The 17932-nt window shown below is 32.3% G+C and overlaps 3 protein-coding genes across 6 annotated transcripts in view; 1 reads left to right on the forward strand and 2 right to left on the reverse strand.

Moving 5' to 3' along the window:
* The window catches only part of LOC123708201 (bifunctional heparan sulfate N-deacetylase/N-sulfotransferase), a 136194-nt gene extending 123741 nt beyond the window's left edge, over positions 1 to 12453 (reverse strand). For 2 of the 3 annotated variants that reach the window (XM_045658778.1, XM_045658775.1), the window contains exons 1-2: positions 12272 to 12453; positions 2940 to 2955 (exon numbers count right to left, since the gene is read on the reverse strand). The gene's annotated coding sequence lies outside the window, so the exon portion shown is untranslated. The remainder of the gene's footprint in view (positions 1 to 2939; positions 2956 to 12271) is intronic. The other variant, XM_045658776.1, reaches the window with a different exon arrangement.
* A 481-nt stretch (positions 12454 to 12934) lies between these two features.
* Positions 12935 to 13882, forward strand: LOC123708620 (39S ribosomal protein L47, mitochondrial). The gene has a single exon (XM_045659415.1). It carries the CDS (start codon positions 13036 to 13038, stop codon positions 13804 to 13806), a length of 771 nt encoding a protein of 256 aa, XP_045515371.1. The 5' UTR covers positions 12935 to 13035; the 3' UTR covers positions 13807 to 13882.
* A 3-nt stretch (positions 13883 to 13885) lies between these two features.
* On the reverse strand, positions 13886 to 16903 carry LOC123708619. Of its 2 annotated transcripts, none has more exons than XM_045659414.1 (6): positions 16484 to 16903; positions 16215 to 16370; positions 15775 to 15959; positions 15249 to 15429; positions 14876 to 14996; positions 13886 to 14599 (listed from the first exon to the last, which is right to left on the reverse strand). In XM_045659414.1, the coding sequence occupies exons 1-6, from the start codon at positions 16757 to 16759 to the stop codon at positions 13953 to 13955; spliced, it is 1566 nt and encodes a 521-aa protein (XP_045515370.1). In that variant the 5' UTR covers positions 16760 to 16903; the 3' UTR covers positions 13886 to 13952. The 2 variants fall into 2 exon arrangements, with proteins under 2 accessions (XP_045515370.1, XP_045515369.1); XM_045659413.1 differs by having other exon boundaries at positions 15508 to 15959.
* Positions 16904 to 17932: the final 1029 nt, after the last annotated feature.

The following is a 17932-nucleotide window of genomic DNA, read 5'->3' on the forward strand; positions in this document are numbered from 1 at the left end:
CCGGATGCAGACAAGGCTACGTCGTTAATGTTGCCGTGGGGTACCCAGTAGCGAGTCCCACATAACCCTCCATCACAAGGCAATCGGACCGCTGGAGGGTATACGTAACGCATTTCCCCATTCGTTTTTGCGTCTGATTTAATCATTTTGCTAAGGAAAAGAACATGGCAATTCTCTTTTGTTTTTGATCCTTCGTCTGTCTAAATCCATACATTTTGACTACTTTTTCTATGTCTATAAAAGAATTCTATCGCAGCGTTAATAAAGTGATATGAATCAAATATCTGTGAAGACAATAGGTAATATGAGCACATATGGCTGGAACTCGTTTAATGCAGCATAAGCGCGTTCGAGCCAATTGCCACAATCCAGGTCTTAGCTCGAGGTGATTTAGCACCTGCCATATGAGGACGACGCCTTATCTAGACAAATACATTTTTATAACTGCATCTTTTTGCAGTCGATTAGCTAAGAGCAAAGGTGGTCGTGTGAATTTCAAGTATTTATGTTTCCGCATTCAAAGATCTTTAATTAAAATATCAAAATACATAATTTAATCCACGGAAATGCTTCTATCGAGAATTTTTAATAATTATGTTAATACTGAAAAATACCCATAAGTCAAACGTATTAAAAAACCCCAAAGAAAATGTCATAAAATATAACAAGACAAAGACTTAAAGTGATCCCATTAACTTGTAACTTGTTTGAATATTTCCCTCGGGCAAGGGCTTTCATCCTACATCCTAATAACACAAAAACTGTAACAATAGTTGACAAACCGTGATGGGTCTCGTGCAAATAAAACTCGGATTCACCTCCTTAAGGGATCGAACTTGTTTATCGTTAAACTTTGTCATAAATCAAGCGTAGACAAGAAAGCATAAAGTTGCTGATACAAGTATCCGATTTTCGTCTCGGCTCTTGAGATTTTTGTAGGCGTGATTCGCTTAGATAGGGGTTTCGCCGGATTATCGCTGAGCAAATACAACCGCGCATGTGTTAAAATAGCTTCCCCATAATCCAATTTATGTGGAAGACATTTTGTGTTGTGAACGAGGCTACCTTTTTTGATACAATTAAACTAAAAATATTCCTAATTCTTTGTAACTATATCGATATCGCGATAAAAATGCGTTTGAAATATATCTTTCCAGTTCACGCTTTTAAAAAGCTGGTACAAGCTCCTCTGTTCATTGTAAGAAAATATTTAAAATAGAAAAATTTTGTCTACTTACATCCATCAAAGTATGAACTGATCACACGAAACTTATGTCAATTTAAGGGCGTAGAAGTACTACTGGCAAAAAGTCTCCGCCACTCCTTAATGACCAACTACTTTATTTTACAATACATTTGTGTATAGCTGCTTCACGTGATATAGAATAAAATAAATGTTTATCCCAGTAGTAGGCATTGGAAAAAAGGAGCGCTCATTTATATCTTAGTGTAAACAAAACACTGATTTCAGACGTTATATATCAGCGTCATACGGTGAAATAAATGTATGCTAACTGCATACATTTATTTGAATGAGATATAAATAATAAAATTGTATACCGCCGGTTTTAAGGGCTAATTAGTAATTTAATCACTAGAGACATTGTATAAGTTTCGTCTATCACACAATTAATTGTTTGTAGAGAAATGCAAATGAAAATTTTAAATACATATCAAGTTACAAGAATATATTTATCAGACGACTATTAGAGTAAAAAATAGGCAGTTTTGAATATTCACTTATAACGCAAGAAAGCTCGCGACAGGGTAGCGGACCTATTGATGGATTATCAGACGACTATTAGAGAAGTAATAGGCATTTTTGATGAAATAAAATTGAAGCGGATACATATGACTGTTCCATTGTGACGTGACTTCCAATTTATATTTTCTAAACGTAAAACTGTCACTGATAAAACAAATGAATCCTCAAATGTACGTCAAAACTAACCTCTCTGATCTTAATGCTGCTTAATCTGTAGTTAAATAGAACCTAGTCATTCATCAAAATGATAATGCAACGGCGACACTTCACAAACAATGCTTGTGTTATCTTCATCATTGTGAGACGTAACTTTAGGCTGGAGGGAACATTTGGTAAGGGTTAAATAAGGAGATTAGTAAGGGTATGGGGAACCCGTGCCGTGGGTATGAGGCATAAACACGTATGTGTTTTTGATTCTATTCGAATAAACTAGTTTTAACTGGAAATCGACATGAAAATTGTTGGTAGGATAAACGAAAATATATTTATTTAATAACACTTAGTTGGAGTAATAAATAAATAGAATGCATTTAATGATTTAAAAAAAGGAGGCCAACTGGCCTTATCGCTTTCGAGCGATCTCTATCAGGCAACCACTGTAAGAAAGTAGACAAAGTAGCGCGTAAATAAGACATAATTATTTGGACAAAACTAATAGAACAAATCAATCAATCAACAGTGCAAAGGTCATGAATAAAAAGGGAAAAAAAGAAAAGCATATAGAATATATACAGTTAGAGACATTTATTTAAAAAAATATATTTTTGATCATTTATCTTCTGCCTCTTAATTAGCTACTTATATATATTAATTGTTACTCAATTAACCTTTGGATTAGCTTTTATATTTTTGTTCATACATATTATTATTAAGTATTTGTATAATATCTTTTAGTTTACCTGCTGTAGTTGTTTTTTATTGTTGAATACCCCTAGTATTTAGGTATTTCCTGGAAGAAATCACTTGGTACCCGTTGCCTAGTAATGTACCCGCTTTTTTATATGTTTTGTATACAGTAACGAAGTGTAAATATATAAGAATTGTATAATTATAAGGTTGCTGACATCTGCATGAACATTTCTCAAGAATTAGAATATTAAACTAAAAAGATGGATTTACGAAGATTAAACAAATTCCTTTCATAATTACAGCCAAAAATAAAACTAATTAATACCTTTTAGTTGTATCACCTGAAACAAAAACAAACAATATTATTGTTATAATCATAATTAAAAATAATCTACGCTGTGTAGGCCAGATAAATCGTGGGTGTTTAAGAGTGCGGTAATTCGGACACACAACATACTGCCAAAAATAATAGAACACTTAAACATAATCTTAGATAAGCTACACTTGATCGTAAGGCTTAATTAAGCACAATATTAGCCATAATTATTGTATAGTTTTTTTTTTAAATCTACTTTTGAACAAAAATTGTCTATTAATAATTATTTGAGTGAAACATTATGATTAATTAATTTGGAGGAGGCCTTTGCCAAAACCCTTTTTTGACACAGATACAATAGAAGAGGATTGAAGTGGAAATGCATTTAATACTCAATTAAAGGCTTTTTCATTATTATGATTATTACTATCAATTTGATAATGTATATTAATAATGTGATGATGTATTGTTAAAATACGAATTGTCTATGATGATATGATTGGTAATATAATATGGAACTACTAATTAAGTAAGACAATTTGCACATATAAGTGTGGCAGAATATGCTGAGTATCCTAATGCTAAACCAAGATATATTTGTACCATATATGCTCTATTTTGTGTACTTTATAATTAGAAGCAGAAAAAGGGTTTTAGCTAACTATGAGAATGACCTTAAAAAGGATGTGAAGAAATACTTGAAGAAGCGAGAAAACTTTGACTTCGTTTAGCTGTAACGATTTAGTTATTACTAAACTTCCTTTTTTTGTCTACCAATGTTCATATGTTTTCTGTTTCATATATTTTGTTAGTCAATGTAATCTGTGTTGGCTTTGTATGTTGTCTAAGTGTTTTATTTTACAATATGGACATGGTGTTAGCTTCAAGATTACTAATAAATAAAATATAATAGATATCATATGTTGTTTTTCAAAGGTCTCTAAAGCACATACACTTATGAAATATATAAATCCAAGACACGATACGATACATCGGCATTTCAACAAGTTTATTGAACACCAAAATGTTTCCGTTTTATTCTGTGCAAACGATCTTCAATATTCAGCCTATCTCGCACTAATGACATGTGAAAGGTCAATCCCATAGCCAATGGAGAACACAGGAATTCGCGGTATTTCATTTATTGCCCATAATGAGCTACCAATAGGGGATCGGAGGGGGGGAGGATTGGGGTGTCGTAGGTTTCAGATACTTTTAAACCATAGTTGGACTTTATTGAAATAGTGTAACCCAAAATATTAATAAAATGTATTTATTTATTTTATTAACACTTCGTTACACTACAGAAAATAAACAATTGAACATAATTAAATCAAAAGTAGGGCAACTGGCGGCCTTAACGCTTTCGAGCGATCTCTTCCAGGCAACCACTGTGAGTAAAGAGAAAAAAAAAGTATTAAATTACATAAGATAGGCAACAAGTGCAAAAATACATGTTATACACAGTTATTAAGACAAAACTAAACAGGAAGAAAAAAAAAACAAACTAAACTAAACAGATGATACATGAAAAATAAAAAGTAAAAAGACACATAATCATGTATTGGGGCTTTTACCTTGCTAATAAATAATTTACAAAGAAGTTTCACTTCTGACATGTGTACTTTGTACGCACGCACTTTTTTTTAAATTGTCTTAAGTATGTGCTCAAAGTTATTTAAATAAAACTTGCCTGTATCTACCGAGGGATCCAACACGGTTCTAAACCTTGCCTGCATCTTGCACGATGTATTTAAATAATTGTAATGTCATGGCTATCAAACTATTTCATCACCTTCCTAGAAGTTATAGATCACTGTCGTGTAATGCTTTCACAGGGTGATTAAGTTTTTAAAGGCAAGGCCTTTATAGTTCGAAATAATTACAAATAACTTAACTGTTTTCATTTGCATACGTATTTTTATATGGCTGATTGTGTTTTTTTTATAATCAATCAATCTGAATGAACTACATTTTTTGCAAATAAACGATTTATTATTATTATATTAAGAGAATATTTATCTTTACTTACCGTTCACATTCCTAAAAGTATTTTATGAGCTACCCTCATAAACATCACAAAGAAATACATTTGTTAACGAAAAGGTCTGTTTATTCGTATCATAGGCGAGTACCAAATGTCCAGTCTATTACGAAATACGTTGGTCTAATTAATGGACATAGTCTATTATTGTGGACTCCACGCGTCATGTTCGCACGTACTGTAACTACTATAGCTAATGGCCGTATTTTGCTTTATCGGGCTCCAAATTAATGTATCAAACCGTTGAAAGAATAAATAATGAGGCGGTTTTAACGTTAAATAGGATAATTATGACCTAATAACAAAGAGGAATGAATATTTCCTTTGTGTGAGTACAGTTATTTATAAATTCTTAATCCGATCCGATGCTTTTTATACTCGATTTTGATATCACCATTAGATTAGTAGAAATTGAACATGGAAGGCCTACGTAGTAGCCTATCAGGCAGTCTAAAAGCAGATCTGTGGCAGCAAGAGAGTGTCAAATCTTAACTAATCCAAAAAGGGTTTTATTTGCCTAAACTAAAGGTTAGGGAGAATCTACTCGGAAATATCCTAATGATAATTATGGACGAGCGGCGGGCGAGAACATGTTTGATTACACCGTAAAATCATTACAAAGAACACTTAGCACCTAAAAAACGTTCAAATTCAGATAAAACCGTAAAGGATAACCCTATAAACTTTTTTAAAACTTTGTCGGAACATGTCTTCACCTACGCATCTCATCATACAACCAATATGTGTATTGGCTCTGCGAAATTGCTGATGATTTGCGGACATGATATTACAACATCCATCACCTGAAACACTACATCTATGACGTTTTTAAGGCCTACATACGGATTTAATAGGAAAAATCGGGACAACGATGAGTTCTACGAACAGTGCGATCGATTGATCGTGTGATTGAATAAGACAAGGGCTGGGCCGGTGATCGGTAAGCTATGAAGCATGCCACCTGAGCCTCAGGGCGGACTAATGGCCTGTCGCGCGTCCATTCGCGCGGGTGATTGATCGTCACACCGCGCGACATGTGTACAAATAGCCTATAACTTTATACCTTCTACGCGCAATATATCACGTAATGGACTCTGCTATATCGTGTGATAAACTGGGCATTTGTGAGGCTGATGATTTCGTATACACAAATAACGTCTAGTTGTTATATGCATGACATAGCTGGTAGATAGATTTTTTGCTGGAACCGGCGTTTCGAGAGTAAAATCAAATAGTGCCAACGTGTAGTTATTTAAATAATAAAAAAATCAATGGCGACAACCTTTTTAATTTCATGATAATTTGTTAATCTAATAGGCAAGTAGGTGATCAGCCTTCTGTGTGTGACGCACGCCGTCGACATTTTGGGTCTAAGGCAAGCCGGATTGCTCACGATGTTTTCCTTCACCGTTCGAGGGAATGTAAAATGCGCACATAGAAAGGTGCACAGCCGGGGATGGAACCTAGCATGGACCGCAGGGATAAGAGTCGCACGCTGAAGCCACCAGGCCAACACTGCTCATTTCAATAATAATATGTTAGACTCATTTGGGCTGAAGATATACAGATACACAAAACAGCGACATACCGGAAACCTTGACAATAGAAAACCCAAGTTAGCGGAGTGGAAGTGATCAATTTTCTTAACAATTTCCCCGTCATCTCAAATCTTTTGAGACGCACAAAACATTTAGCCAATTCAGCGCACAGCCCGTTCTTGATAATAGAGTCTATTGACGCGGCCGGAGGGACACTCGCAAACATAAGCCATTAACGTATTGTTAGCGCTTCCATACCATATCCACGTATTTTCGGAGTTTTTGTTCCTATTTCGAGGAAGGTCGCATGCTCGTAGTTTTTTGTTCGATTCTTCGATGATATGTTGTTCAATTTGAATGGCATATTGCTTTCCTGATCCTTTACAATGTAAACCCTCATAAAATCACGATAGAGACCATATTGAACATTCGTGGGATTGATCTGATAAACTTATACCAATAACTAGTGCGTTTTGTATGAAAATAATATACTGAAAAGGAAAGGAGAATTTGTTCCAAGTTAAGGCTTGATTCAAGTGTTACCAGATATCTTAACATATTTGACGAATATAACCTCCTTTAAAACGAACAGTTTTTGTATCCTCATATAAAGGCGGTAGTCACAGATATTATTGCGGAAAATTCCTATTTTTTGTAACCGAATGCCAACAAAGTCGATAATAATAATTATGTTAATAGAATTCACAAATATTTTGCCTAAGTTAAGATTAAGTTCCTCGCTCAGGAGGACACGTTAAGCCGTTTGTGGCACTGGCACTGGCCGATAATCCATGTCGAAGGCTTTGTGGGCAGTTCATAAGTCTAAAAGCAGTTAAACAACTGCCATTAATCTTCACTAGGGAAACATCCTGCCCCACAAATAAATATTCGAATTAAGTTAAATATGTAAGTAAGAAAAGAGAATATAAATATTTGAAGAAGATTTTTATGGAACTCTTAAAACATTGTAACTTAGCCAGAAGATGAAGCGACGCAAGTGAAAATGGATGGGCCATACACTGCAAAGAGAATCCAATTATATCCCCAAGCAAGCGGTTGAAAACCGCAAGTAAGCGGAAGCGTGGCTGTCCTAAGCGAACCTGGCGTCGTACAGTTGCTGATAAGGCAAAGAGAGCCGGGAAGACTAGGAGTGAGGTGTAATACGAAGATCAAGCCAGAACGCGATGAAGACTCACTGTGTACGCCATTTGGCCCACCTAGGGATTCTAGGACATTAAGTCAAGTCATTCAATAAAACATTGTAGGTGTAATACAAGAAACATCGCCATTATAAAACCACACATGTTCTAGTCCAGTGTTAGTCCCAATAATTGAATCGCTGACAACAATAGGAGCGGTCTAATCAACGCAACAATACCTCGCGCAGCAAAATAAAGCCGAACCACTCGTTCCAGAACGGCCGATATTTTAAATTACGAACAATATTACACGACGCGGATACAAACGACTCCATTGTAGCGCGTGTGCGCCCGACAGCTGTTTTAGATAACGTGTGACCTCACCAGAATAAAGCGCTCCGTGAACAATTAAAAACAACAATGATGTCAAGCGTCGCACTTATCAACGATTTGATAAATACCGTTGAATACCTTTGATATGTTATGTAATTACCGTAAACGGTCTATCATTTTATACTATAGTCGCCCGTATAAAAGCCAGTAAGCTAGTTTCGGACATCTTACATTCTTGTATTTCTTGCAACTTACTTTTCATTAAATGCCTTACAACATCTTGTGTGCAATCAACTTTTAATTATAAAAAAAACTCCATCACAGGACATAGTCTGAACAACATTTATAGGCCATAAAAAGTTCAAATCTCTAGATTCTTCATTCCATTGATAGCTGTGGTTATCCGGAAATAAATAGCCTTAACACGTACTTCCGAGTTCCCTACTAAACAGCTCTCAAACGATAGAAATTTGAATGTCAATTTAATAATGCACTCTTTAAGCAGACCAAGCAAAGAATCAGTTCTGAAATCTCAGTGTTCAATTGAATTCTGATAAAAACCCCTTTCTAAGCAGAAAACTTGAAGCTTTGATCGAAATGGACTAAATTAAATCTTTAATAAATCTAATAGTCTAATCGATTTTTTAAATAAATTAACAGTAAACAGAAAGCGTTCTGGATCCTAGCATTTAGTTTGACAGACCATTAAGATGACAGGCCATTTGGGTCACTCCATGCCGGACAAGCGAGCGACACTTAAATCCTGAGATGCCGTTACACGACAGGAATTAGATGCATTAGGTGGATCATTTGGCACCGAGGCTTTAATCGCCGGTTTACGGAACAGACAGTTGACCTTATTTTCTTATAAATATTGGCAAGGAAAAGCTACAAAGCGGCCAAGCCTATTAGCTTAGTAGAGTGTATCATTTAAAAAAATACACCAGAATTAGCCGGATTTGAAAATCAGCTTTATATTCTCTTATCCGTCCTGCTTTCGCACAAAAGATGTACAAGATAAGCATCATTATGGAATACAATATATAAATTTGTATACCATTAAAGGCTTTATTAACGTTAAACTCGTGTTATAGAAATATCTTATCAAAAAGCCTAGCGAAAGAAAATAAATCGGAAAATGACTCTCAATGAACATTGGTGAAGATCCATAAAAAATAATTGGGTAGTTATTTCCGCAGACAACGGGATCTGTAAAAATGAAATTGGTATCCGGCAAATGGAAAGTAGCCCCTTAACAAACACAAAGAAATAGGTATCTACACGTATTTATTCGCTCCAATAGCTTTTGATCTGCGACCCTTTGAAAATACCACTCATTCACAAAATATGCTTAGGTAAATGGTTTTCCGCGTCACAGTAAGTAACTCAACTTATAAACTTTCCATACCAAATATTCGATAATATTTTTTCACGAGCTATAGATAGCAGAGCAGCTATAGCTATCTATAGCTCTTGGCCCAATGCCCTAAGCGACTCTCATCCCCGAGGTCGTAGGCTGTGCACCAAGGAACGGTGAAGGAAAACATCGTGAGGGAACCTGTTTGCCTTAGTCCCAAAAGGTACCCGCAATTTTTAGGATTGGAAGTGGGGGGGTTGTGGTGCGCGGCGGCGGGAGAGTGACGTGTCGATCGTGTGATTGGTAAATCAGTTGACGTTTGGATCACGGACTGTGTACGATGCGCAAAGATTCCCCAACTCCCTTGTTTAATGCTCAAGAAGTTTGCCGGTATCTGTACATGTCGTGCGTCATAAACAGGAGGCCGATCACCTACTTGCCTATTAGATTGACAAATGATCATGTAACAGATTTAGATATCTGAGGACCCGGATCAAAAAAGGTTGTAGTGCCACTGACCTACAGATAGCCGTTAGTAGAATATAGAAGCGTTTGTACAAAAAGCAAAACATACCTATGATATTATACTCCAATCGTGTAGCTATAGCATCTTACTTTCGTTTTAATACGAGTTTTATAAGAAAACTTTTTCACTTATTCAGAAGTTTCTGTACCTGAGCCGTCAACTTTTACGAATAAGGTACAAATGTGATGTAAAACTAATACTTTGGTAGAAAGAAGGATTAAGTGGCAACCTCAATAACTTATATATATAAAAGTAATATTGTGAGTATTACACTATTTGAGTTAATACTATTTGTAAACGATAAGGCTTATTGTACGGCAAATATACAAATAGTCACATTGTCGGTTTACTCTATATTTAATTGAAAGTAAGAAAATATTTTTTTCGGTAAATTAAATATTTCAAAAATTGCGAAATATACAATGATTCTGCCTTAGTCATCTGATCTACTTGGACTAAGAGCTATAGATGAAAAAAGTGCCATATTGAAAAACAAACTTTTATCTAAAGACAGATTCAGTTGTAATATTTATTATTAAATACTTTAAGTTTTCTTCGTGTCAACACTACACAATCTGAGGTTATCACTGCCAACGGTTCCAAAATGTTTTATAACGATTGTCATATAATTTTGAATATATAATTACTTTGACATGCATACTATGTCCCTGCCTATTTGTCTATTTAGAAAAAAACAAATATTTGTTGTATGTAGAAATCCTAGGTTGTTGTCTGAAAACATTATGAGAACAGAAATGTATCTAGTTAATGCCTCAATAGAACATGAGACATATATATATAATATACTCTCAATCTATTGTGACATCTCACAGCTGAACATTATTTTTTTAAATGTATCAGAATTAAATATGATACTTAGGGATTACATTCTAATTGTTAAAGAAATACTTCAATTGTCAAGAAGCGGACACTGCTACCCCTGTTACCAGCATACAAAAAACAAATCAATAATTTTTCTTAGTACTATTATAAAAGAATGATGTATATATCAAAAGACTTTACAAGGGACTAAGTAACTGCTGTATATTCACAAGGAAATAAGGTTTCCGCATTACTGTCTAATTCACTTAAAATTTATCTAAAACAATATATCTTCATATTTAGTAATAAAAATATAATGAGGCTTTCTGTAAATTGAGCCCAGAACCGTTGCATAACATTAAATAAACAAGTACAATACTTTAATTTGATTATTCCATTTGTATAAGGCGAGGCCTGGTCAATCAATTTAGAAAAAGTTTAGCATATTAAATGAAGTGGCAAGTTCTATTCAGATGAAAAAACATGGTAAGTATACATGATATTTATTATGCCTAATATGTATAAATTAATTATGGGTTAAAAAATTATGTAAAAAGATAATTTAGATGTTGAATTCATTAGAATGATTCCGTAAAGAAGCAACTACCTTTAGTGAGCCAGGGGAATACAATTAATTGATGCCGACTGGGATTTATAAGTTAGTATAGCCTATAACCAAATCTATTACACTATTAAAATAAGAAACAGATAGTATTAAAATTAATGTTATGAAATAACATTTACAAGATTAAATTCATACATTTAACTACTACAAAATATAGATGCAGATAAAATACAACTTAAAATTATTCTCAAAAGACATTAAAACTTTAGGCTATAACTTATACTTGGAAAAAAATGTAAACATTTAGCCATGTAAGTTCTGCAGACATTATAACTTAAATGTAAACCTTTAGTGGATGTATTTGTAAACAATTGATATAAATATCTGTGAAAAAAAATATTATGTTCAAAACTTTAGTTTTTTACTTCCTAATCCTGCACCAATATTAAGATGTAACATTAGCCAATATACAAAATAAACTATTACTAATTAATATAATTTATTTCAATATGATAGTAATAAAATAAGTTATTACTGTAAATTTACAATATCTAGTTGTTCATTGACAAAGTTAGTGAATATAGAAGTCTTTATGGCTTTTAATTATGCCTTTTTATAAATAATTTCAATTTAACAATGAAACACAGTAGCAATTACCATTTCATTCAAACTTACCTATTTACATTATTAAAGGATATTTTAAAGTTATTGTAATAACAAAAACTATATGTAACTTAACATTTGCATTTAAACAGGAAGGAACACTCAAACTTTTATATGTAAATATTTGTTTTATAAATTTCTTTTAAATAATAACAATAAGAAAAAAACTTTAAATATGTAGTTGAACTTCTAATAGTTAGTAAAATTTACATAACCAATAAAGTGACCGTAGTAATTTTATTGTATAAATCTTTCATTAAGTTTATCTCTCATATTATAATCAGTTATATAAAAAGGCCGCCTAGCATAACAGAATCCCTGTTCTTAAGTTAATATTGGGTTTTAATAGCCTACCTTTAGCGTGGAATCCGTAAAGACGACTGGGGGTTCGTGAAATCGTTTTAAAAACACAATTACTACACAAATATGCACTATATTAATTATTTAATAATTCAGTCCTTACAAGTTATGTTTTTAAAACTTAATTGTTTCGAAAAATAAACAAAAAAGTACAAAAACACTACATCATTACTCATTTCTTACTAAACAATTTGATGCTAAATTTGACTATTGACATTAAAAATCAAACAAAATTAGCGATAGTCAACAGTGATGACAACTGACACTTGCAAGCATAGAAATAAAAATATAGAGTTAAATACTAAATGTTTGATTTTTCGAATCAACATATAGATTATCCAGTAAGACGTACACTTTAAATGGGTTAATAAGATTTATATCATGAAAAAAATTTAAGTTATTGCACAATTACAAAACAAAGAAACCCGTCTTGGAATGAGAGGTATAAAAGCAGAGTTTAATGGTTTAATGACAAACCCGTACGTCGCTATGTTTTGTTATCATTTTAATAATAAGAAATTACGCGTAGCAAAATTCTAGAAAACCGGCTCACTTTCCGCACATACTCTTACTCTAGGTTTAACTTAAATGCGCTTGTCCCGTCCAAACTCCTAATTCGTTGTAACTTCTGAATCTGACAAGCAATACTCATATGTCAAACAATTTTAATATATACTTATGTCAAAAAGGTTATAATTTATACACTTAGAATTTTTGATACCGAAAATAATAGTAATATTTTTAATACTTGCACCGAAATGAACTTTTCCTTATTTAAGACGCTTGCTCGAAGAACATTTACAATATGCCTACACACAAAGAACAGTACTGCAGCCTCTGTGACATCAAAAACAAAGTCATTTCATACAACGGCCGAGAGGAAAGATTTGATGGAATTCTTTGATATTAAAAAGAATTGGAATGAAACTAATATAAAGGTTGGTAGAGCCTGGAGGCTTGACGAATTACGGATTAAATCCAATACCGATTTACATAAATTATGGTACATTCTGCTAAAGGAACGCAACATGCTGTATACTATGGAACACGAATGTAATGAAAATGTACGTTTGTTTCCAAATCCCGAAAGAATTGACAAAGTCCAAGAGTCAATGAATAATATTGAAACAGTGGTGAGGGAGAGAAATATAGCATATTATAAGTTAGAGACAGGTGAGACTGGTGAGCGACCAACTGATGATGTTGTTAATGCTTTTGGATTAAGAGAGAAATATCAGCAAAAAGAGTATTATTTACCTAAATTTATGAATACGAGATGGGTGCGACCATATCTAGAGCATGGATATATCAATAGTGTAGCTGTCAAAAAATTCTTAAGGCTTTATAATGAGAAAAAGTATAATGAGGAGAGGAAAGCACGTAATAGAAATTACAACCATGTTCAACAGCTGCTTAAGCGATTTCCCAATATGGATATGGATGTTTTAAAAGCAGAATATCCAGGTGTAGATATTGAAAAGGCAAAAAGGACAAGGAAAGCCAGAGGTCATTATTTTCCTAAATACTAATTCAATATTTGTAAAATGTAACAATTTACTGAGAAGTTAGCATTTAAGTATTATGAAAATAAAAAATGTAAAAGTGTCTTGTAATTTTTATAACATGAGGTAGATGTAAGGGTAATTACAACATTGCAGGAGTAATACAACTTTTACTACAATCCTAATAGTTTAATAGTTGTAAATATTTTTAGTATATCAGGAAAACTACCATCATTATTTATTTGGTGCAAAATCATTACAAGTTCTTGAAAAATTTGATAGATAGATCTGTATTTTTTAATGAAATCTTCACTAACAAAGTACATATTAGTTGCAGATGAATAATCACTGAGCATATCTTGGTCTAATTGTTTATTTAATTCTTCCCATATTTCTTGAATCTGTTGAATACTGTATGCATCTAAAAATCCTTGAAGAGCTATATAGAGTATGGAAATAATATAGTTTTGATTAACTATGTTATTTTCTTCATAATTGCTGTCTAGTTTTGGATATACAATTTTGGGTTCCATTTTAATCAATTTACTTTCTTTAATTTTCCATATACATTGTTTAGTAAGATAGGCCAATATCTTTTTTGGCTTAATTTGCTTCACATTCAATTCTATTGTAAGCTTACAATCTTGACATATAGGATATTCTTCCCATTGTCTGTTTTTAATAAAGTATAAAAACATTCCAATAATTTCATCTTCATTAGATGGAAGAATGGATTGTAGGTGTTTTTTACTTATTAAGTATCTCATGAAGCTTGGCTGTAATCTTTCTAATATTCTCAGAATAGATGCCTGTGGCAATGCTAAAAAAATTGCAGTCCTCAAATTATTAAAACAATTAAATTTAATAAATATCAGGTTAGAATGGGATCTTGCCGTCTGCCCTTTAGGCCAGAATAGAGAATAAACAATATATTTATCCTTAAACATAATTTATGCGTAAAATAAATTCTCAACCTTGAGGTTGAGTTTTCGAGCATGTCAGGCATTGAAGGCTAATGAAATTAAGGTAACATGTGCAATCTTAAGAGAGGACTGGGGGTTGCTGAAAAAAAATCCCAAGACACAAAATATCATACCTGTTATCATTTTGTAAAACTCATTTGTAAAGGCTAATGAATATTTTCCAATATTTGGGTAGTCGCCGTTTGAGTTATTTTCACAAATATAAAAAGTTTGAATGACAGCATTCAACCACATCTGAAAAGTGAAACAATATATTAATTTAAAAAATCTTTTAAGGTATTACAAATGGGTCTTTATGAAGTATTATTACGTTTCGTAATACCATTTTCAAACAATAATAATTTAATTGAGGCACAACGTTATTTGTTGATCAATATTGATTTCTGAACATATATAATAATAAAAAATAGTTCTGTTATAAAGTGAAAATTTACATCATAATTTGTAAAAGATATATTATATATCTAATATTCTAGAAGTACTTACTGTCATAGTTTTAAGGTGCCTTTCTGGATATTGAAGGTGAACAAAATGTACAAACAATCTCAAGATTTGCCTTGTATTATTTGTAACAGCACCAGTATACAAAATATTTTGAGACCAAAGTATATGAGCCATCAGAGGTTTATTTGATCTCATTAAATGTGAACCTAAATTTTTTGTATATCTGTGAACATAATTTTTACATTTTATATAATAGATAATATGTTTTTTTTTAAATATTTTTTGGAAAATTTAATTTAACCTTGAATGCCAAATAGCAAGATCAAATTGTAATAATTCTATAAGGCTTTCTAAAACTGTCATTATCCTTTCAATTCTTTCAGATCGGTTCAACATTTCAAAAATTTCAAATTTCTCTTTCTGCCAATGAAGACCTTGTACACTGTTTTTAATTTTGTCTGGAGTATTTTCAAGTTTATCAAATAAGGCATTTTCATTAATATCTGGATTTAGTTCAGCTTCTAATCTTGTAACACAGTACTTTACAATGCCTTTGCTAGATTCATACTTAGTTCTGTCTGTAAAAGTATTCTGTTTCAGATCCATTGGAGAAGTTAAAAAATTTATATAGCATTTTCTTATACTTTTCATTGCACATGGAGGGTGCATACTAAAATTTAATGATAATATTTGCTGGCATTTCCCTAATAAATTTGAGATTGAATAGTTCCAAGTTGAATCTTCATGAGCATTCTATAAAATAAAAATATATCAGTGAATATTACGATTGCTAAATTTAAGTAACAATTTTAATGATAAATATTGCATAAATAAAATAAAAACATGCATTCTTTTAAAATTCATTAATGTAAATTCTATTATATGAAATTTTTTTTTATAAAAACTGGTTTATCAATTTAGATGTTGCCTTTATAATATCCAAATATAATATAGATAATCATGTAGACTAAAGTAAAATAAATAATAATAAAATATCTTAAAACTTACTAGTATAATTTCCACAATATCTTTAAGAATATTGTCTGATAAGTAATTTGAAGGGGTAATACACAGGAAGCATATGTCTAGAGCTTCATACCACATGTTTGATTTCATTTCTATTTTAAATAGTTCCTCAACTCTTCCAGGGACTTGCTTTACCATCTGAAAATATTTAAATAGGAATTGATAAGTTAAACAGAAGGTTTTATTATTATTATTGAATAGTTTAAGTGTTAAATTAATGTTGTATCTTCAAGTAAGAAAAAAAAACTTACACTGTTATTTAAATCTTGGTGAATACAACGTGACTGTGCACAGAGAGGAAGAGAAAGTAAATCAAATCTTTCGGGATAATTAATAAATGCATTGTATGATACTTGTTTACAAGCTTGTACAAAATTCTTTCTTTTCAAACTTTCTTTGTCTTCAGCCAAAGTAGGATTTTCTTGTTTTATACGCTTATTTCTTGACTCTTCCTGAGAAGAGCCTCTCTTTTCTCCATTATTAGGTGCAACTTTGGCCTTTTTATTTTTGGACTCATACTCATTCATATTAACTCATTAATATTTCTGCATTTGCACGAACGTCAATTTTCAATAATCATAAATATTACATTTGGTTTAGTAGTTATACGTTTCGAAACGTTTTTTGCATCAGTTATCAGTGATCACTATATTTTAATTTTAAATTTATAAAACAAAATGTAAACCTCAGACAATTGACATAAATGATAGCTCAAAATACAGAACAGATAATTATTTTCATATTAAGATCAATTACCCTAAATTGATATAAAGATATGCCATAACCTAATTTTGTTACAATTAAAATTAGGTATGAGCTACTATATAAAGATATACAGATTTACTTAGCACCCTAACAAATTCTACCTAAATGAAGTATTTAAACTACTTTTGGAAGTACCTTTTAGTACTTTAAATACCAATAGGATGGCGCTAAATTCAATAAAAAATATTTGATAGTTTGGGTAGGCCAAATCATTAGCCACTGATGTGAGTCACTACGACGGTGTGAGGCGCCTTACGCAAAACGATTTGTATGGAAATGGTCACGTGACAAAACGCGAATTAATGTCGATATAAAACAAATTCGGTTAACAACCTAAAACTTTGCAAAACGCTTTCTTTTAGTAAAAAATATGGGCATTTAAATCGATGGTCACCAATCGATGGTGAACACAAAATTGCATTTACTTTCGAATCATTTTGACATTCTTTGGAATACAATTCTTATTCCGGGGTATTTTATACGTATTCCAAAGAAGTACTTTGTTAACGTGTTTACAAGTAGGGAATGCAACCCCGACTTTGCGGGATCTGACGCAGACGCAGGTAACATGACGAGATTACAAGATGTGTGATGAAGTGGCAATAGTATCAGAAAAGTCAATTTCTTCGATGAACAAGTTTATCTCTGAGGATCGAATGAATACAACCGCAGCGTTGAGATACTTGAAAACGCCTGTACTTATAAAGATGGCTTGGAACAGTTGAAAGTGAACGAAATTTTCAATTTTTAGACTATCTAAAGTTATTAAGTACTTTTCGTTAAATAAAATCCCAGAGTTTCTATCTATTATCTAAATTTAAGAAATGTATTGAAGAAAAGCGGTGTAAAAAGGCTTACTATAAAGTTAGCGATTATATAGTCGATAAAAGGGCCCAGGGCTAGTGCTAGACAGGCTACTTCTAATAAATTTGCGA

Source organism: Pieris brassicae, chromosome 4, assembly GCF_905147105.1.
Source record: "Pieris brassicae chromosome 4, ilPieBrab1.1, whole genome shotgun sequence".
Lineage (NCBI taxonomy): Eukaryota > Metazoa > Arthropoda > Insecta > Lepidoptera > Pieridae > Pieris > Pieris brassicae.

Coding starts and splice junctions, on each gene's coding strand:
- LOC123708620 (XM_045659415.1), top strand. CDS start 13,036: ATGAACTTTTCCTTATTTAAGACGCTTGCTCGAAGAACATTTACAATA.
- LOC123708619 (XM_045659413.1), bottom strand. CDS start 16,759: ATGAATGAGTATGAGTCCAAAAATAAAAAGGCCAAAGTTGCACCTAAT. Junction 15,960..16,214: donor ATATTGTGGAAATTATACTA/GTAAGTTTTAAG, acceptor TTTATTTTATAG/AATGCTCATGAAGATTCAAC. Junction 14,600..14,875: donor GTTTTACAAAATGATAACAG/GTATGATATTTT, acceptor CAATTTTTTTAG/CATTGCCACAGGCATCTATT.